At 46.2% G+C, this 21,809-nt stretch overlaps 1 protein-coding gene across 1 annotated transcript in view; it reads left to right on the plus strand.

Annotated features, from left to right (window-relative positions):
• Positions 1-21,809, plus strand: part of SEL1L3 (SEL1L family member 3) — a 97,399-nt gene that overhangs the window by 38,816 nt on the left and 36,774 nt on the right. Inside the window, exons 8-11 of the mRNA XM_021679414.1 lie at positions 768-900; positions 2,437-2,577; positions 13,887-14,098; positions 15,304-15,483. Of these exons, the coding sequence (XP_021535089.1) occupies positions 768-900; positions 2,437-2,577; positions 13,887-14,098; positions 15,304-15,483 (666 nt within the window). The remainder of the gene's footprint in view (positions 1-767; positions 901-2,436; positions 2,578-13,886; positions 14,099-15,303; positions 15,484-21,809) is intronic.

The following is a 21,809-nucleotide window of genomic DNA, read 5'->3' on the forward strand; positions in this document are numbered from 1 at the left end:
TTCCCATGTTAGGTGCACTCTGCTATTTTGTGTTCTATTTTGTAGATATATTTATATATATATAAATCAGTGCTGGTTACAACCTGCTGAAATAATTTCTTGACCCTCTAATGGGTCACAACCTGCATTTTGAAAACCAACGAGTTGAGATAAGGCCTCTGTTTTCACGAAGCTCCCCGTCTGGGGCTTAAACACCGATGACATGAAGGAACGTGGTACATGTGTTAATTCACATGCGAGTGTTTTGGGGTCGCTGAGGTGGGAACATCTGCATCCACACACACAAGAGGGGCGGCTGTTAAGGAAGCTGCCCTGAAGCAATGACCTTGGACCTGACTCTTGGAGGTCGAGTAGGAGCCTGCCAAGCAGATGAAAGTGGGAGGAGGGTTCGCAGGGCTCAGCACAGCACAGGGACACTTGGCACTTGGCATCTCTCGGGGACTGAAGGAGAGATGAACGTCATTGTCCAGGGACAGCACGCGGTGAGGGGAAAGAAGAGGGTGGAGGCCTGGTCTCTGGGAAATCCGGACATTTAAGAAGCTTTTGCAGAGAAGGTGCCACGGAAAGCAGTGAGTGGGAACGAGACAGAGCTTGTGTGCCCTTGAATTATACCCTCCCGTGGCTAATCTGGAGTGGATGGTCTGTGTGCAGACGAGCCAGCTGGGGATACCAATGGGAGAAGGAAACCAACCCGAACACAGCTTCAGAGGTATCAATGGGAGCTTGATGACAATTGTTGTTCATTCGATTTTCTTGCCTTCTTGTAGATTGGTAATCCCCTCCTTGAGAAGCAACTTGCTGAACAGCTCAAATTATATTATGAAAGGTGTGCTGAGGTCCAAGAAATAGTGTTTGTGTACACATCCACGGTACAGCAAGGGGGCGGGCGACAGGAAGCATGTAAGTACTGAGCTCCGGCAGGGCAATTTTTAGCTCTGTGTATTTGTGTCAACATGTTTGGCTTCTTTCTAACACGGTTAAAATAGAATATATATGACTTGAGCAGCGGGAACAGATATGACCTGGAGCCCTCCACAGATGGAGGCGGATGGCCATGTACGTGCCACCTGGATTCCAACCAGACCAACGGCCAACAGGAACCCCACACCTGCTTCTTAGCTTCAACCATACGCGATTCCCTTTAAGAATACAAATGAGAGCGTGTTGAGCCTTGCATTGCATTCTTCCCGTCCATAATGGGATCTTAGGCCAGTCTAAGAAAATAAAAGTGAATTGGAAAATAAATTAATCATTAGAAATGTTTCCCCATTGGTGCACTTTTGTCTTGGACCATTAGTATCTGCATATTAGCTTTCAGAAATGTAGAACAGTGACTTTGTTGTTTGGGGCTTGGTTTTATTTTTTTAATCCCTTGAAATTGATTCTTTCTGGAAGACCCCAGTAATAGCCAGCAGAAGGAATGAATTTCAAAATAGACTGCTTTCAGGCCTGCTCATATTTGCCCGGGCATCCTTCACTCATACAGGGTGTTCATTGATTATAAAAATCGGTTCCTGGCCTGTCTTCCAATATTCTGGCTTGGATCTAGCGCTTGTAAATTTCTCTGTGCTTAGGTCTTCTTGCTGGATACGGCGGCACTAGAGTTAGTCACATATGTTCCTTCTGGAAGAGAAATTCCTGTGGGGCCTTTGCCATCCACAGAAGCGAATTGAGTATGGCAGTCCTGCCCACACATCGCACTCTCTCCAGAGCTGAACCTCCCCATTCCAGGCTGTGCAGGGATGGGTGCCTCTGGAACATACCTCAGTCCGGTAGGGTCCACAGAGCACGGTCTCAGGAAGTGAGTAGACACAGTGATAGGTAAGCCTGGAGATGCAGTGTTTTTGCAATGTAATTTAAGAACAGGCAATCCTGGTCCCCAGCTGCTGCGGGTACAGCTGACTCATCCAGAAAATACGATGCTGTCAGAAGAGGGGGAAGATATATAGGAATAGTAATATCCCAAACAGGAAAGAAACTGATTTTGATAACTGATGTAATTTCACGAGAGATCCTCTGAGTTGGAAGCCCATCCTTGTATGCTGATCTGTTTGGTGGCATGGGAAGGTTTTCCTAACACCCACTGCCTTGCCTCCCTGGGGGTCCTTGTGCTTTGCTCCTCAACTCACACTACCAACAAAATGGCCTAGATATTGGCCTCCTGGGGAACAGTCCGAGGCCAGCTGCTCATTCTATAGAATTATTCCACAGCCATCAGCAACTTTGGCACATTTCCCTTGGACATGGCTTTGAATTTGTGACCTCGAGGCAGACGTATCGGAGCCGATTTCAAATCCCTAATGGACCCAAACCAAGATTCAGTAACATTAAGTCTGACTTTTTATTTCTATTTCCTCTTAGGGAGGAGGGATTTAGAAGGATGAGACCTGCCCTTTCCTAAGGCGATGGCTCTCTTGTGCTTCCCTTGGCCTGTAGGTGACCTCCGGAACTCCTACCTGGACCTGAAGCTCAGGTACGGGAGACCCTCCACGTGCAGAGCCTTCCCCTGGGAGAAGGAGCTGAGAGACCGGCACCCCAGCTTGTTCCAGACCTTGCTGGAGATGGGCTTGTGGGCAGGTAACTGTGTCTTTGTCTCACGTTTGGACACTGGTTAGGAAGGCCCCCTCTTTTCCAGTTCTGCTCCCCCTCTTAGTCACATACACCTCAAAGTGACTTTTCACCCTAGGGTCCTAGGTTAACTTCACATTTAAATTCTGCCCTTGTATGGCCACAACTCTCAGTGTATCTGTGCACATTCCCGACACCAAATGCGAAAACAAATTTAGGAATCACTCCAGCCATTCTTTTAAAGCCAAGGCCACAAATGATTGGTTTGGCATGTACATTATTATCAAAAAAATTTTTATATTAGTTGCTGGTATCTAAAAACTGGCACAAAAATGCAAATGTTTAGCTTTTCTTGAAAACCCCAAAGATCTGGTAATGCCGGGCCTCCATTCCTACATTAGTAGTGGTTCTGGAATTGAGAGTTGTCACAGGTGTGTTCTGTCTACCACCGTCCCACCCCGTCCCCCCATCCCAGCACCTCCTGCCTACTTCTTTCCTGGAGCTTACCTGCCTGGGCCCTTAGGCCCTTGAACTTGAGGTCCTGGACTTGAAGTACACACTGCAAACGGCATCTCGGGAATCTGTCTATACTTCCCGAATGTGGCCGGCTTCTGCTTAGGCCCATCACAGTTTGGGTTGGCTTAGTAATGAAGTGCACGCTATAGGGCCACAGGGGATCTTGAAATGACATCTGTTAGGAAGAGGAGGGGAGCTGGAGGTGTTCAGCCCGAGCAAGGGGATACAGAGAGGGGTGATGATAACTCCTAGTGGTGAGAGGCAACCCATGGTATTGCTGGGCATCCAACCAGAACCTTGAGCCAAGGCAGTGCAGAAACGGACTTCTGCTTCACGTAAGGACTTCCTAAGAATGTCAGTGTTCAATGGAAGAGATTCCCCACTGCAGACGGGGCAAAGGGAATCTATTCTTGCCTGAAAGAATCCGAACCATACCAGATACTTCCTCTTTCATTCATTTGGTACTTGCTGAGTGTCTGCTCCCTTACTTGGCTAGACTTTAGAGATAAGTAAAATAACACAAGGTCCCTGCCCTTAAGGGACAGACTTGAAAACAAAAATGGTGATGCATTTTTTAAAAAGATTTTATTATTTATTTATTTATTTGAGAGAGGGAGTGTGAGTGGGGGGAGGGAGAAGAAGGGGGAAAGAATCTCAAGCAGACCCCGTGCTGAGCCTGTGGAGCCCGACACGGGGCTCGATCTCATGACCCCGAGATCACGACCTGAGCCGAAACCAAGAGTTGGATGTGCAACTGACTGGGCCACCCAGGAGCCCCTGGTGATGCATTTTTAATAAAAGTGGTGGGAGTAAGTGGTAGAGTCACAAGGAAGGGAGTGGTCAGGGAAGGCTTCCTGGAAGAGGTGACACTGGGACTGATTCCTGAGGGGTCCGTGGGTATCTGGGTATTGGAGGCAGAGTAGAGGCAGAGATATGGGAGCAGCACCACCTTTGAAATGATGTGCAAGGCGTTTGGGAGGCAGGAGAAGTTCCGGAGGGTGTGATTCTGACTACCGTTCCGACAGCATCTTGAGAGTTTGGGCTTCACCTTGTAGGTGACAGGGGCTTGTGGAAGGGTTTTAAGCAGCGGGCGGAGGTGCAATCAGACTTGGGTTTTGAGGTTACTCTGGCAGCAGCAGGAGGTTGGGGGGAGGTGAACAGGGGGGTGTGCGGGGAAAGCAGTGGGTCCTTGGCGGTCCATGGTCCAGGCCAAGGATGCAGGCCTGAATGGGACAGGGTGGTGGGGACAGAACTATGGGGTGTAAAGAGGTTGGCTCTCAAGGCCGTGGGACCGCTTGCATGCAGGCAAGGAGGCCGAGGAGCAGGAAGCCTGTGGACTCGGGGACAGCATAACCTCTGCAGCCAGGCGGCCTGTCTCCAATTTTAGCTTAGCACTTACTAGCCACGTGGGCTTGGGCAAGTTACTCCATTTCCCCGAGCCCGTTTCCTCATCTGTGCAATGGGAATGGGAATGGTGCCACCCTCCTAGTGTTGGCTTAAATGAATTGATGCTTATAAAATAGTTGAAACAGAATCGGCGTACAGGAAGCCCGGTACAAGCGGTGTTTCATTTTGGACTGGATAATTCCTTGTTGGGGGGCTGGAGGGGAGGTCTGTCCTGTGCATTAGCTACATTTCTGGCCTCAACCCACTAGATACTAGTAGCACTCTCTCCCCTCCCATGACCCCCCTCTTGAGTTGTGAGGTCTCCAGAGTCTGCCAGATGTCCCCAAGGGGGCCAAATCTCCCGACATTGAGAACCACTGCTGTGTGTTATAGATGTTATCACCCCGCAGAGACAGTCCCCCGGTTTCCACTGCTCATGCTGGACATGCATGCTGGGTAGGTTAGGCTCAATGGGCTGAGGCCACATCCACATCAAAATCGACTTTATGAGATTCCTGATCATATGTAAATATAGTTTTACCGACTGGGAGCAGGAGTGAATCATTTTCACAACACATTCTTTTTTTTAAAGTAAATACTCTCAGTAAGAATGTTTTCATGTTATTTTTATAGCTCAGAAGTTTTGTTTGTAAGAATTTAGAATTGTTTTTCTTTTTCCCCCCTCCGTGGAGACCTGGAAACGGAACCTAATTAAAAACCCAAATCATGAGCTCCTACACCTCACGCTGTCCCGGGCTGTGGGGCTGGGGAGCCCTCACATGTCAGCACATAGCATGTTCTGCTAACCCCTGTTAGGCCTCCAGGGGCTCCATCTGTGGTGACAATGGGAGCCCCAAAGCCGTATTTGCCACTTTATAGCCCACTGCTGGTGCCGAACCAGCCAGTCGAGTCCTTCTGGTGCCAAGTCTGCTTAGAACAGCGCCAAGGAGCGTCTCCCGAGGGGCTGTATCTGCGACCAGGGCGTCTGCCTCCCTTGGGCACCCAGCCACCTGCATTCCTTTGCTCCCTTCCCTTTCCTGGAGCCGAGGAGCAGGTGGGGAGATAGGGCAGGAAGGGTGGGCGAATCTCCGGAATGAACCTCAAGCCCCCATTCTGCCTTCAGCTCCTATTTTTCTAGGTTACACCATCCTGTCCATAAGGACCGGGGAGCCTCCTGCAGAGGTCGGGCATACACTCCCCATTAAAGTTCATCTCTCTGCCTGGCGCACTGCCCTTGCTTGGGGCTATCACAGTGCCCTCCTGCTAACCCTGGAGAGAGACTGGTGTTGTACATTGTGTTCAGTTTCTAACAAGGCTGAGCAAGATGCAGAACATTTGATTTTGTAAATTGAGAGAAAAAGAAAACAAGTCTACGTGTTTTTAATGTATCTTTACTCGGGTCTCCTATAAAAGGAATAGTCATAGACCAGTGTGGCTATAGATCCATTTCTTGTTCCTCCCAGGTTCTTCTTGCCGTAAGTGTCTATCTGGCTTTGGAGTGCTTTGGACAACTCTAGTTAATATGAACTATGTCTACATTCTCTTTTCTGCTGTTGCCCTGAGCTGTCCCATCCTGTTGACTAGTAGACTTTATTAGAACATCCTCATCATCTTACATTTTTCATATCTGAGATAAGCTCTGGGAATGGAGTCAAGGATCAGATGTTCGGTGCTTGGAATTCTGGCTGCAGGAACTCAGTGGGTGCAGGAAGAGAGACAAGGAATTTAACTGTGTGAGAAACGTCTTTGGTTGCTCATGTCACGACCTTCCATCCATTCGTTCACTCAACAGAGGTTGACCAAGTGCCCCCCGTGGGCCAGCATAGAACAAAAATGGGGCCATGTTTTGAACGAGAGTTTTTTACATAAATAGAAAGAGAAACGTCAGCTCCATTGTTCCTACCAAGGGAATTAATTTGTGGAATTATTTTTTTCCCCGGCATTTTGAAAAAAGAAGACCACTTAAGACAGTGGCCTGTGATTTCTGGTTCTTTGCGACAGAGTCATTTTTTTTTTTTTTTTTTTTTTGGCGGGCAGCCTGTCCGCACATACACGGCCCACTCCGCTTCCAGGCCACTACACGTGCGTGTTTCAGACCTCAGAGTGTTGTTTCCCCACACTGTGTGATTTCAGGCGGATCATCTGCTCTCTAGCGAAGCCAACAACACACTTCAAAGGAGTGATGAGAACACTGAAGGGGGTGGACAATCAGGAACATTGGCTTCATGCACAGCCGGTAGGGAGTGAATGGCTGTGTTCCCTGTAGCTGGCCTAGCGAGCTCGGGAGTGGTCACCGCCGCTCCATTGTTCCCGAAGGCCTGAGCTGTATTTTCCTACTGCAAAAGAGAATCACCAACTATTTGTACCCTCACTCTTTAAGGACTGTAATTAAAAATTTTTTTTGTGGGGCGCCTGGGTGGCTCAGTCGGTTGAGCGACTGCCTTCGGCTCAGGTCGTGATCCTGGAGTCCCGGGATCGAGTCCCGCGTCGGGCTCCCTGCTCGGCGGGGAGTCTGCTTCTCCCTCTGACCCTCCCCCCTCTCATGTGCTCTCGCTCTCTCATTCTCTCTCTCAAATAAATAAATAAAGTCTTTAAAAAAAATTTTTTGTGTGGTAAAAATACATGTAATATAAAATTCTCCATCGTAACCATCTTTATGTATACTCTTCAGTAGTGTTAAGTGTATCCACCTCATTGCACAGATCTCTAGAACTTTCGCACCTTGTAAAACTGTACCCATTAAACAACAGCTCCCCATTTTCCCTCCCCACAGCTCCTGATAAGCACTATTCTACTTTCTGTCGCCATGAACTTACCTATTCTAGGTACCTCATAGATGTGGAATCATCCAGTATCAGTCTTCTTGTGACTAGCTTATTTCACTTAGCATCATGTCCTCAAGATTGTTGTGGCAGGTGTCAGAATCTCCTTCCTTTTTAAGACTGAACAATATTCCATTATGTATATACCACATTTTGTTGATCTGTCGATGGGTACTTGGGTTGCTTCCGCATGTCGGCTATTGTGACTAGAGCTGCTGTGAACGTGGGTATGCAAATACCTCTTCCAGACTCAGCTTTCAATTCCTTTGGATATAGACTCAGAGGTGGGATTACTGGGTCATATGGTAATCCTGGTGTTTCATTTTTTGAAGAACTTCATACTCTTTGTCGTAGCGGCTACACCATTTTACGTTCCCACCAACAGCGTACAAGGGTTCCCGTTTCTCTACATCCTTGCCAACGCGTGTTATTTCCTGGTTTTTTGAGAAGTAGCCATCCTCGAGGGTGTGAGATGTAATTTATGTTTGTAATTTATGTACTGGGTCAAGTTTGGTTTAATGGCAATTAAGAATGATGCTCTCCTGCGTGACATAATGCTATGAAAGAGCTTCATGGACAGAGAGGCACCGTATGGCTATGAGGGACTGGGTCGCCTGAATAGAGCTCATCGCACTCTACCTTGAGTTATAACTATTGGATCCTGTCAGTGTGTCTATCACTCACGCAATGGCAAGCTTGTTGAGGGGAGCACGAGAAGTATAAGTATCCCACTTACACTTCCAGTTCTCCACGGTGTCTGCAATGGTGCTGGCCATGTTAGGTGCTTAGTTATCGATCATTCTTCTAGATGACCCTACACAGCACGTTTCTATACCGGGTTCAAGGTCTATGCCAGCCAAGCCATGACACCAATCCAGACGGATAGAGGGCTATGGGCTTATTTGCCTTCTTTCTGCATTTTTCTCATTTCTTACACACTTCTTCAGTCTGTTCTCTCTCAGGAGCTGCCGTCCTTGTTCTGAGACACCTCTGCAAACAGAGTTCTCTTTCCCAGGTCTGCCAGCAAGCTGCTTTCCAACTCCTCCCCGTCAACAAAAGTAGCCCAGAATCCTTCTTAGGCACACCCATTACAAAAGAATTCCCAAAACGTAGCCCTCGCGGTTCTCGCTTTCATATGCCTGTTATCAAGTTGCTGAAGTAGACAGGTGCCCGGATGTAAAACAGCCCCAAGGTTCGTGCAACCCAGTTTGGCACCCATGGATTGGATCCCTCCAGCACTGTGCTGGGCCCCAGGGCAACCACAATGAAAAGACTACCCCAGCCCACACAGAACTCTCTACCAAGGTTGCGAAGGAGAGAGGCTTCTTAAATATTGACAGCTGACGTGCTAACCTTGTATAAAATGCAGCTGTCCCCACTGGCGGTTCCCACTCTGAAGAATCCTCGTCTCCCAGAGTAGGCATGCCTTTGAATTAAAGATGGCAGCGCTCCTTGGGGCGCTCAGCTGCCGTGCATATAGATGTGGTGTGGTACCCTTCCTGCCTCCCGGCATTCCAGAACTACTGCTCTGCATCTTGATGTCCTTGCCTGGTGCGGGGCTTCTGTACTGCTCTGTCCCCAAGTCCACAACTGTCCAGGCTCTGGGTGGCATCCAACAGGAGACCCCGTGTTCAAGACTTCAGGGGAACTATTCTGATTGGTCACCCTCCATGTCGTTTCCTGGGGAACCTCCAATTCTCTAGGAAAATGGCTCCTGTTAGAGCATAGAAATTGCCCTATTAGCATTTGGGCTTTTTCCAATGCTAGGATGGTAGGATTCTAGTATGCGTGCTTTTTCATTATTTAAGAGGTGTGCTGGCTATTTCTTTTACTCTCCTGTTGCAACTTCCTTGTCAAAACAGAACGCTTAGAATTCAAAAACCCTTTGAATGGGGCTCCAGCATCCAGGGAAGAGAGGTGGTGGGGATGGGGGGTTGCTGGTAAAAGGCTGCAGGGATGCGGAGATGGTAGCGGAGGTGGGGTTCGAAGCCAGAGAGCTGGTTTGGGTAGGAAGGAGAGAGGAAAGCTGCAAAGACTGAGGTGCAGGTGGGGGTGCAAGGGCAGGCAGGGACAGGTGAGTGGGACAGGTGAGCTGGCCAGCAGGCCCCTGTGGGCATCTGCCTTGAGGCCGGAACTGTTCACTCTCTTCCCTCCCTTCATTCTGGACTGGGCACGTCTGAGCCCACGGGAGCTGTGGCTACAGGAAGTCCAAGGTCTGCCAGCAAATGGGTCTCGGGAGGAGGCCGGGTCTGAGGTGGGCTCGCCTCCCAGGGCTGACCATCTGCATCTTGTCCCTCTCATTTTTGTTTTTGTTCCCGGCCGGCCTTGCCCCCCGGCTTAGGAGCTCTGAGTGCAGAGTTAGAGGAGGCCCCACACTAGATACCGAGGGGTTGCTGGCCTTAACTGGTTCGCTTCTAACTGTTCTTTTTTTGCCAACAATTGCAATGTGTATTGGGAAACACTAAAATGCAGAGCACGGGAATGGTAGACATACAGTAATGTTTCTTAATAACACCTGGATACCGTGTCCTTTAAGAGCTATTTTCAGTGTCGTTCATTGAAAAACCTTCATCTTTATTTTTATTTAGGAAAGCATACGTTATCTTTTTTTTTTTTTAAAGCAAATACACAGAAGCACAGAGAAGAAAACAGAGAGGGCCACACTTTTCCTGCCCAGAGGTCCCCTGATGGCAGTCCTGAGGGTGGGGTGGGGGGGGATGGAGAAGGGACGGAGAGAAATTATGGGACAAACCTGGAAAACTTGCATACTGAAGAGTACAAGCAGTTTACTTTTTTTTTCTTTTAAGATTTATTTATCTATTTTAGTGAAAGAGAGAACTGGAGGGGCGGGTGGGGGGGGGCGGGGGGCGGGGTGGTGGCAAAGGGAAAGACACAGCCTCACCACTGAGGAGCATGGACAAAGGACACAGATCACCACCTGAGCCCCAAATCAAGAATCCGAAGCCCAACGCACCGAACCACTCAAGCGCCCCAAGCAGTTTACTTTTGGGAAATAAGCCACCTCCTTGGGGCTCTGGGACTCAGGGGATCAGAATGCAAATCAGGAATATGCTGTGTTTTTTTTTTTTTAAGGAGTAAGCCGGGTGAGAGCTTCCTTTTCTGGTTAAATGACATTTTCTCCTTTCACTTCTTCTTCCCTTTCCAACTTGTACTTTGGACGCGTTCCACCTTTTGGAAGCTTGAAACTAAAAATGACTTTCCTATCGATGCCCCCCGTGCCTCTCACGAGGAAGGAGTCTGCCTCTCCCCTGAATTCTCAATCAGATGCCCACTCCAGCTCCCCAGCAAGGGCCCACCTTCTCATTTTCTGCTTTTTGCCTCCGTTGATGATGAGCCCGCCAATGGCCACCTTATGGTATCGGTATTGCTGTAGAAAAGCAAAACCAACAATGCCGCGCTCCTGGGGAAACAGGAAGGGTTAAGGAGTGGAGCGGGGGCACTGGGCTTTTGTTTCCTTAGCTTCTGGGGCAGGAAGCCAGAAAATGGGAACATGGGTCCTTCTTCTATTGTGTTTGTTTGTTTGCTTCATTATGCCATTCATCTCCATAAACAAGGCATGTTTTTTAGTTACAGATTGACTAGAAAAAAATGCATATGCTAAACCAGATGGGTGAAATTAACAGTTTCATTAAACTAATTTTGAAATTGCCAGTTTTACAGACTCACCAGTGGTAACATGCACGGCTTTGCTTTTCTGCCGCAGTTGGAACTTCAACTTTAAAGAATATGCAAAAAGAGCAGTTTGACTTTAGACTTTTTTTTTTTTATTACATTCACTAGTGCAGAAAATTGTTTAGATTCTTTTGCAGAGGAAATACTGATTGGTAATATTTGGGTGTGGGGAGAGTTAGGAGTTTTAATGTGTGAAAGAAATAACGAAGCCTTTTCAATCTGCCTTGGTTGCAGTCTGCGGGTTTTTGGTGCTAAAGCTTCGAGCTTTGTGAAGGATTCCCCTTTTGCTCCTTACTCTCCAGCAATCCCAGTTACCTGGGCACTCTTGCTAATGATTTGTGGGGTTCTGTGCCAGGGGTCAGCTGGGGTAAGTGTTTCATTTGGAGCTTCATTTGGTTTGGAGTTTCCTCTCTCCTCTGAGCCCACAAAGCCCACGTCTGTGGGTACTCAGGCAAAACTCATCGTCTTGGTTAGGTGTTTGGCAGAGCAGGTGAGGTGGGGATGAATCATTAACAAAATGTTAATGTTGCTTTGCTCAGAATGTGCACAGAGAGGCATATCTGAGATGGGTACATGTTTAGAAGTCAATATATGAATAAGTAGGAGTTAGGATTTATTTTGCAACTGCATCGGGGTTCTGCAGTGCATACTAAATCCAGCGGAGAAGGTTGGTTCTTATCCTGTCTAATGGTTGGGTAGGATGGAATTCTCTCAGCTATTCAAAGGGAAAGTCCAAAATGAGATCCCCAGACTCCTGGTGGAAAAGGGGGTTATTGTTCAGATATATCCCAACAGATGAGCAGAGGGAAATGTTCAAGGATGTTCATTGCCGTGTTGTTGGTTATAGCAAAATCACTGGAAGCAGCCCAAGGGTCTAAAAATAGAGAACTGTTTGGGGACCCAGCACTGCTATAGAATGCTTTAGCGAAGCTTTAGAAAGAATGGGCTTCTGACAGCCACAGACAAATACCCATGATACGTGGTTAATTTAAGCAAAAAAGTTGAGGGTCAGAATTGTAGGAGCTTTTGTGGAAGAAAATGCATGTGTATCAATACAGAGAGATGTGTATATGAGTTATATAGTCTGTGCAAAGGGAAAAGTCTGGAAGCACACACACCAAGCTTTGAACAATGCTTGTCTTCACTATTAAAGAAGGATTAGGAGAGAGGGCACTTCTGGTTTTATTTTATACAAATCTGCATTTTTTTTTTTAAACAAGCAGGTATTTCTTTAGAGATTAAAAAATACAGAAAGAGAAGCAAATTCCATGTGTTCAGTGGGGTGATTTTTTCCCGCACCTATTGCTTGGGATCGAGAGAGTAAAAGCAGACCCAGCTGTTGCTTCTTGGAATCTAGAAGGCTGGGGTGAGGGGTTCCAGGAGCCAGGAGATGAGACTGCCTTGGCTCCGGGCAGGGGTGGGCTCCTTCCCCGCAGCTCGGCAAATGGAGGCACGTGTCTCCCACTCAGGGGGCAGCCCGCCCGCCTGTGTGCCCAAAAGGACTGGCACCAGCTCATAACCAATGGCTTGGCTTTCGCAATTTCATCCTTGGATCCCACTGGCCTCTGTTTTTAGCATGGACTCTGCAAGGGACTTGCCCTTAAATAAATCCGATCTCAGACCTGCCCATTTCAGTTTTCCCACATTGGAACCTCATTTCTGTTCACTCCTTAATGGAGTGCTGATAGAATGAGTCTCTTGCTGCCCCCTGAAAGTTATTAGTAACATTTTAATTTTGGATAGAAAGAAGAAAAGAAAAATGTTGGACATAACAACTTTTAGGCAGATACAATTTTAGTCTTAAATAAGATGACCATGTCTCTTTAAATGTAAACAATATCTATACAATCCTATTGGTCTTTCGAATCGTAGCATCTAATAGATACACAGAATAGAAAGTAAACATTTGTTGCCTAAATCAATGAACAAGAGAGATGAATAGTGTAAACTACTTTAAACTATTGGAAGACCATCACCCTTACGTTATAAGGCCATATAACTTGCTAGTTTGGGCTTAAATGTTTATCAGATTTATAGGATGGTTAGGTGAAAGGAAATACCATACAGCTGAAGGCAGTTGCACGGAGAAGGGTCTACTGGGAGTGGTAAGGTACTTATTAAGACATCTCGTTGCCTGTTCATCAGCAGGTCGGTGCAGCAGAGTAAGTAGGAATGGCTTTTGTGACCGCAAAGCTGAACTCAAAACTGGGCTCAGCCACTTGCCAGGTTTTGTTAATGTTGGACAGGTTGGTTGACACCTCAGGCTTCAAACTCCTCATTGGAAAAATGAGGACACTAAGAATAGTACCTACCTCATAAAATTGTTCAGATTACATGACATAATTTGCATAACGCACCTAATCCAGTATTTGGCATTTTGTAGGCCCTCCATAAAAGTTGACTCATTCCTTTTATTGTATTTAGAAACCCTCAAGAAAAACTGGAGGCAAAAGATAAGAAAGCATCTCAAAATAAGGTTTTTTTGTGCAACTTTTTAGAGCAGCACCTAGGAACTATTTCTGAGATAACACACATTCTTCTTCCGAGAGTCTTAGAGGGAAAAAAAGTCTCTCTGGAACTTTCGGCGGTCCTGATTTGGTGGTGAGTTACACTGAGTAAATTACTCTCTAGAGGCGCTTTCTCAGCTATATAAGGCGCATCCTTTTTCCCAGGATACTAGGCTGTCATTTAGTGCCAAAGAAAAAGCTATTTGCAGAATGACACCGTGGCATCCCCAAAGGGTTTAATTTACCTCCCTGGAAGGTGGTGTATTTCAAGGCACTGCAGAACCAGCCATATTAATAACTCAGGTGGTTTAATTGGCTTTTCCCTCTTCTTTCTAAAGCCACGTCGATCCCATGGTAATTAATCATGTGTGCTGTGAATTGTGGTTATTTACAGTGCCAAGGAACCAAAATGAATCTGTATTAGAAATCGGCAGGAGGATATTTGAGAAGGCTGTAAAGAGACTCTCCAGTGTTGATGGTCTTCACCAAATTACCTCTGTTGTCCCCTTTCTGATGGATTCTAGCTGCTGTGGATACCATAAAGCATCCTACTACCTCGCAGTCTTTTATGAAACTGGATTAACTGTGCCTCGGGATCAGCTGCAGGTAGAGTATTTCATGGGTTCCAGGAACATCAGTCACCTGCGTTATATTTGCAGAGTAATGCTCTCATACCCCAGGTAGAAACCGGACCTGTTCATGCTCCATGGAGTCCTTTAAAAATCTTGACACTCAAGAAAAATGTCCTAGAGCTATGTTAAGTACAGGATCTTCTGTCTTCAGAGAGTGGGAAAGGGCGCTTCCTTTCTGGACGCAAGCTAGGGGATATGATTGGCATACTCTAAGGAAGAGTTGGGGCAGGGCTTACCAGAATCCCACTCCTTCAAGCAAGGTGCCTCTCACCCAATTCTTATAACTACCTAACTACGGCTGGCTGTAGGACCATTATCTCCCATGACTATTTAGCTAAGTGAAGTCATTTGGACCTCTAAGCAAAATATTATCACATCCAGCCTTCTGCCATCAATACAAAAGCCATACCAGACTGTTTCATTTGTGGTTCTGAGACCCAATTAATTATGCAACTTGCTAAACATTTGGGATCCCATTTTTAGTAAGTGCTATCAGTGGTTCCTGATCACTTTTAATTTTCAGATCTGCACATAGGATTGTTCATCCTGGATTTGAAGAGACTGGTTGTTTAAACCTGCCCGGGTGGTTCCATATTCCTTCTAAGTGCTTTCCTGAGTCCCACAAAGGTAGAATAGTGGGGAAGATTCTAGCCTTGTCTCTGTCACAAAGTGGCTGGTTGGCCATAGACACATGACTTCAAGTCTCTCTCTCCCCTCTTTCCTCAACTATGAAATGAGGCTGTTGGACCAGCTGATCTCCAAAGACCCTTCTCAACACTAACATTCTGAGAGTGTAAGATTAGGACATGGCCACTGTTCTTATCATCTTCCATAGATAATGTAGCTGAAGCAGACCAGGGATCCTTAGACCAGTTGGCAGATACACAAGAAGATTCTATGAGAGAAATCAGGGGACGACCCCTGTTTTCACTGAGTGAAAGGCAGAAGTCAAGGAATCATAATATTGGGCATTAAGAAGGAGAGAGAGCTAGAATTTGTGACCCATTAGAAAGTTGCTGTGGCTTCTTTTCTAAAGATTGTTTTTTTAAAGGCATGTTAACATGTTTCTGGAAGGACTAGGTTCATATGTAGGGACAGGGCCAGATGACCTTCCAATGTTAGGATTTTATGACCTTTTGCTACAATCCTGTGAACACTTGGTAAATTTCTTCCTAACAGGGTATGTTGTATAGTTTGGTAGGAGGCCAGGGCAGTGAGAGGCTGTCTTCCATGAATCTTGGATACAAACACTACCAGGGTATTGACAACTACCCCCTGGACTGGGAGCTGTCCTATGCCTACTACAGCAATATTGCCACGAAGACACCCCTTGACCAGCACACGCTACAGGGAGATCAGGTAAGAGAAAGAAGTGGGTGGAGATGGTCATGGCCCTGTTTACTGGGGCTTCCTGAACAATTTTATACAGTGTCTGCACCTGTGGCTGGTTCATTTTCAGGTCTTCAGAGGATGAGCATAATTGAATGGAGAGAAAAGCTATCTTGCACTCTCCAATTCGTATTTCCTGGCTGTGTTCTCAGGCTGAATGCAGGAACAATCCTACACCCATGCATGAAAAGCTTTTCATGAGCAGGAGGACTAGCATGGGAAGAATAGATTTGGCCCTGGACAGATTTCAATTTTGCAAAAAATGTGTACCAGAAACATAGACACCTTTTCTTTGTTCCAAGATCATGTGAGGGGGTGGGTCTGTAGGTGTTAGGGATTGGGTCACATTGAGTGGGGGGAGTAGGCCAAGGGCTCCTATCAATGTGTAACCAGCAAGCAGGGTCTGCGGTATAAGGAAGCAAGCTCCATCTCCAGCTATGTTGCCAGTGCCGGGCACCTGATGGTTTGCTGGATCAACTGATGGTTTGCTTTGAGGACCATGAATAAAAGGGTATAAGTAGAAGTGATAGTGTAAGAATTCAAGGGAAGCTGCCTCTAGTTGAGGCAGGTCTGCATTCGGTGGGAGCAGACCATGGCGTGGTTGGCCTCTTGGAATGTATTTGTATATATCCTCTTTATCCAGGAAGGATTTAAGAGGTTTTGATGGTCATAACCCTTAAGGTGGTCAAGTTGAGAGGAAAAGCAAGCCGTCTCTTGGTGGAGGTGACAGTTTTTTCTCTGTAAAGGGCCAGGTAGTAAATACTTTAGGATTTGCTCATACAGCCTCTGCCAGGGACAATATATAAGCAAACGGGGAACCTGGGTTTGTGTAGCTATAACTAGTACGTAAACTTCATGGCTGGATTTGGCCCCAGTGGAGGCCATAAACTTGATTTTCCCTGCTTCTGTTCGGTGAGCCCAGGGGATACGCCCGGCTAGGTCAGGATTGTGGAACCTTAGCCTTGGCGGCTAACTGGGAACTCATCCGCTCACTGGTCCCCAGCGCTGCTTCTGGATTGCACTCAGAAATCCACAGTGCAGAAAAGTTGCACTTTGATGATCGGAAACGGATGGTGCCGGAAAGGAAATCTACAGTGGTCACCATATGGTTTCAAAATAAATGACTCAACGGTATATGCTGTCGGTGACCATTAAACATGAGTCAAACCATAAAACACCAAATGGCTATCTATAGAGACGTTCTAATTCCTTCAGGAAACAGTGATTTCTCCTGAATAAACTTACACAATCTCATCATTATCGTTGGTATTCTATCAGTGTATATAAGCTATGTGCAAAATTGGACCTCAGTTCGATAGGAATTAATTTATGAATCGACAAGTTGTTTTTTTATTTTTAGAAAGGAATTATTCTGAAAAAAAAAAAAAAAAACATCCACAAAAAAAACAAGCCACAAAATCATACTGTGGTTGTTCTACTCAGCCTGAATGTGTTAATAATGTCCTCTATGTATACGTTATACTTTTAAGAATTCTAATTCAGCATAAATTAGCAATGGGAAATGGTATGTTGCTAACAATCTCCTTTTCTTTTGAAGATTTGGCACATGCAATGTTACGATTATGAAAAAATGTTTAATTGGTCAGAACCAGGGAAAATGAATAGAGGAGATCCATCTTGCAGCTGAAAGTTGTATGATTAAGAATCACAGATAGGAATTATACAGTTAGGAGAGTTGTATCCTTGCTCATTTTCTTAAGAATGTGTAATTAATGGCTTCTTGAGAATTTAAGCAGGTGTCATACATTGATTTAAATGTCGTTTTGTTGAGAAATCTATTAATTCACCAGCAGCACGTAACAAATGAGGAGATATGGAAAGCCAGGCCTCTAATTAACAAACCAAGGATCCCTCAGTAACTCCTTCCTTGATTCTTGCTTCATTTTCTCTTTTATGTAACTCGTGGTTCACATCATTTCATCTTCTTTATTAGTAATCTCCCTTCATGTCACTTCTGTATGATTTAGCGGGACTCTGCCTCAGGTGAAAGAGGAAGAAGCTGCTAGGTTTTGTTTGTTTTTGTGGCTTAATCGCAAATGAGTTTCTTTCATTCTCTCTGCTCCTGGGAATGTGCTTTTCCACAAGGTTTGGTCCCCGGCTTCCTCGCTCTGCACCTGCTAGAGGGGCAGGGGTCTCATCCACACCCCTGGTGTCAACTGCTTCCCACATACTGATGACACTCAGACCTTCCTCTCCAGCTTTTCTTACGCACCCCCAACTGCAATCATAACACACCTTGGAGGCAACCAGCCACCTCCCCTCTCCGTCCCCCCAAACTCCTCCACGGATGACACCACTGTCCATGGTGCTAGCAGCTGAGTAACCATCCTCCCCATCATCCCATCAGTTCCAGTCACCCCACCACATTTACCTGCCCATTTCTCTCTCCTCCCATCCCCTCCCTGCTGCCCCAGGTGACATTCGCCCCTTGTCATCTCTGCCCTGAGCCACTGGACAGCCTCCTGTTCTGCGCTGAATTATGCCCACCCCACCCCAACCCCTAATTGAAGCCCTAATCCCCCAGTATCTCAGAATGTGACTCTCCTTGGAGGTAAAGGCTTTAAGGAGGTAACTCAGTTGAAATGGAGTCATTATGTGGGCGCTGGTGTAATATGGCTGGTGTCCTTACGAGAAGAGGGGAGTCGGACACGGATAAAACAGTGGGATGACCACAGGAGAACACAGTGGGAAGGCGGCTATCTGCATGGTAAGGAGAGAGGCCTTAGAAGAAACTAAACCTGCCGATATCTTGATCTTGGACTTCTAGCCTCTAGAACTTTGAGAAAATAAATGTCTGTGGTTTATGCCGACCGATCTGTGGTGTTTTGTTGTGGCGGCCGCAGCAAATCAGTACACGTCCTAACTGGTCTTTCTGTCACTAGTCTTGTCCCATCCATTCTCTTCTCACTGAGGCCAAACCAGGCTGTCCACAGTCGAGGTTCTTAACCTGGTGGCACATCGAAGTCACCTGGGGGTTTAAAGAATAGCTCTGCACAGGCTCCACCCCATAGTCTTGAAGTGACAGACTGGGGGGCTGGGGCATATGTGTATATGTGTATATTTATACAGTTGACCTTGAACAATGTAAGGGTTAGAGGCACCGATCCCCCCACACAGTTAAAAGTCCACGTATAACTTTTGACTTCCCCAAACTTTACTACTAATAGCCTACTGTTGACCAGAAGCCTTACTGATAACATAAACAGTGAATTCACACATATTTTGTATGTTACACGTATTATACACTATATTCTGACAATAAGGTAAGCTAGGGAAAAAACGTTATTAAGAAAATCATAAAGAAAATATATTCATAGTACTGTATTTATTGAAAAAAATCCGCATGTAGGTGGGCCTCTGTAGTTCAAACCTGTATGGTTCAAGCGTATTTAAAAAGCTCAGCTGCTCATAATGCACAGCCCGAGTTGAGAAGTGCTGACCCACAAGATCTAAGCTCAGCTGTTCGCTTGGCATAGGAGGCTTTCCTTGATCTGGTTTCTGTTTCTCCAAGCTCAGTTGTCAGTAGTCCCTGCTCAGCCTGTCTCCTCTGGGGACACCATACTTTTGGCCACACCTGGAGCCCAGCACATGGTATGAGCTCTCTAAAATGTTTCTGGCCCCGGGGCGCCTGGGTGGCTCAGTTGGTTAAGCGACTGCCTTCGGCTCAGGTCATGATCCTGGAGTCCCGGGATCGAGTCCCGCATCGGGCTCCCTGCTCGGCGGGGAGCCTGCTTCTCCCTCTGACCCTCCTCCCTCTCATGCTGTCTGTCTCTCATTCTCTCTCTCTCAAATAAATAAATAAAATCTTTAAAAAAAAAAAAAAATATTTTAAAATGTTTCTGGCCCCAATGCTCCCTCCTCAGATTCTATTTCTTCCATCTTCCAAAGCATAAAATTCTCTTAGATAGACCATCCTCACAACGGAAGGCTGTGAGCTGCACAAAATTGCAAAACCAACAGGAGGGCGAATGTTTAAACTGCTGTCAGCCTTTTACGTGTTAGAGCGAACTAAGGACCTAACAAATGATGAGTTCCCTTACTGAGAGCTTAGCATACACCATCCACTCTGCTAGCTCTTTTATAAACAATCTCATTTAATCCTCACGCAGCCCTATGGAGTCGATTCTCATTTTACAGAGGAGGCAACTGAGACTTAGAAGCTAAAGAACTGCCCAGAGTCACACAGCAAATGAGTCATGGGGCCTCAGTTAGAACCTAGGCCTTTCTAACTCTTCATAGTATAAAAAATAATGGCTGACAGGTTGAGTGCTTTCGATATAGCAAGTATCATGCTAAGCTCCATTTTATGGATGCAGAGACTGAGCTCAGATCAGTAAAGTTAGTGGCCCAAGGCCCAGGGGTAGTTAGTGGTGAGTTAGAGTTCCTCTTGGTCTGATGTGAAAGGTTGTGCTCTTAATGGCCCCATCCTGCTGCAAAACTTGATGGCACCACCCAGGGGAGCAGGAGGGGCTAAGCCAGGGGACAATAATACAAAGGACAAAAGTGTTCCTTCTTCACAATTATGCACAGCTGCCCAGGTCCCCCCAGAAACATGACCTTTGCCAAGACCCTCCTCATGACACTGTTTGAATTTACTATGTCTCAGGGAAGGCAATGGAACAGTCTATCATTTCCTTCCTCTCAGATGTATGAGTCCTTCACTGGGTGGTGAGGCCCGTGGTCTCCACCGCCAGCCAGCCTGAGTTTGACATCTAAGCTTGAAGAACTAAATATGTGATCTTGGATAAGTTACTTAACTTCTGAGCCTCAGTTTCTACATCGGTGAAATGGGGGATATTGACAGTGATACTCTTATAAGGTTGCAAAGATTCAATGAGTCAGTCTTGGGCAAAGCAATTAGAACAGTGATATATCATCAGGGTATATCTTATCGGGCTATATCAGTGACATATCATCACTTGGCAGAGAGTGGCAGAAACATCTGAGAGTGTAAATCCTTGAAGGGTAAGAAGTCCCATGACAAAGTTAAAGAGAAAGAAACAAAATAAGAAGAAAAACAACCAAAAATCAAACTGTCCAAGTTCTCCTGTTGAAAAAAAAATTCTAGTTGAGAATTCCAATATTTGAACAGCTCAAGCTTCAGTCCAATTCCAGGCTCATCACAGACAACAGAGTGTCCCCTGGAGTTTGAGCTGAAACGCCAGCTCATTGGCAGCACACTTGTCAGGGTCAAGGAGACAGAGTGGATTCTAGGGCCTTCTTGCTAGAGGGCGACTTTGGGCAGCCGGAAAGAACCCCATCTTCGGAGCTAAGCCAGCCTGGCTTCAGGGCCTGCTCTACAGAGTGACCATAAGCTGATAGTTTCACCTTTGGAGCCTCGGTTTCTTTGCTTACAGATCAAGGACAGTGATATTTGGGTCGCAGCCCTATGGTGAGGATGAAGTGCGAAAAAAGTTTTAAATACCCGGCACAGAGATGGTTTCAGTTAAAGGTAGTGGGTGTCATTATTCGAATTGTTGCTATTCGCTTGGTGGCCTCCCCAGGTGAGACACTGAGCAGGCCGTGACGCCCGCTGGGTGCTGAGCCCCAGCACAGTCCCCGCTTCCCAGCTTCGCAGCACCCCCTGGAAGGGACCCGGGGCTCTGCAGGGCCATAGCAGTCTCGGGAATGGGGCTGCAGGCTAGAGTTTGTGAATATAAGGACTTTTCTTAACTAACAGAGAGGGTCAGAAGGGAAATCAGGCCTGGCTCCTTGTTCTCTGAGGCTTCTTTCCCAAACTCATGCAGATCCAATTTTTTCACCATCTGCCCGTGGCATGTGCAGAGCGCGGGAAGCCCTTTCCAGGACCCCTCATGGCATTGTTAATAGACTTCATTATACTTCATTATGTTTAAGGGGAGACCGTGAAACCACAGAACTGGTCTCTTGATAAGCAGCCAAAATTTACACATCAAAATGAGTCTGATTTTCTTCAGAGGAGTCAGATACTTCAGAGGCTATGTGCCAATTCAAAACATTTTGTGAACTCTCCCTTTGGGTTCATCCTTAGAGCCTCTAGCACATTCTTGCTCACATCCTCGGAGTGAACATGCCCTCTTTTTTTTTCCAGGGTAGATTTAATTTTTGGAAATAGCCAAAAGATATTTGAAGCTGAGCCCGCTAAATAAAAATGGTTAGGCATGCAGGATAATAACACTTTGGGATAAAAAAAAAAAAACAAAACAAGGTTGTACTTAGAAAATATTGATTTACCTTTTTTGATGCTGTGTGTAATCAGACTCTGAAATCAGCGGCATGAAAGTGGTCTTCTGGAC

The sequence above is a fragment of the Neomonachus schauinslandi genome, chromosome 2 (assembly GCF_002201575.2).
Source record: "Neomonachus schauinslandi chromosome 2, ASM220157v2, whole genome shotgun sequence".
Taxonomy (NCBI): Eukaryota; Metazoa; Chordata; class Mammalia; order Carnivora; family Phocidae; genus Neomonachus; species Neomonachus schauinslandi.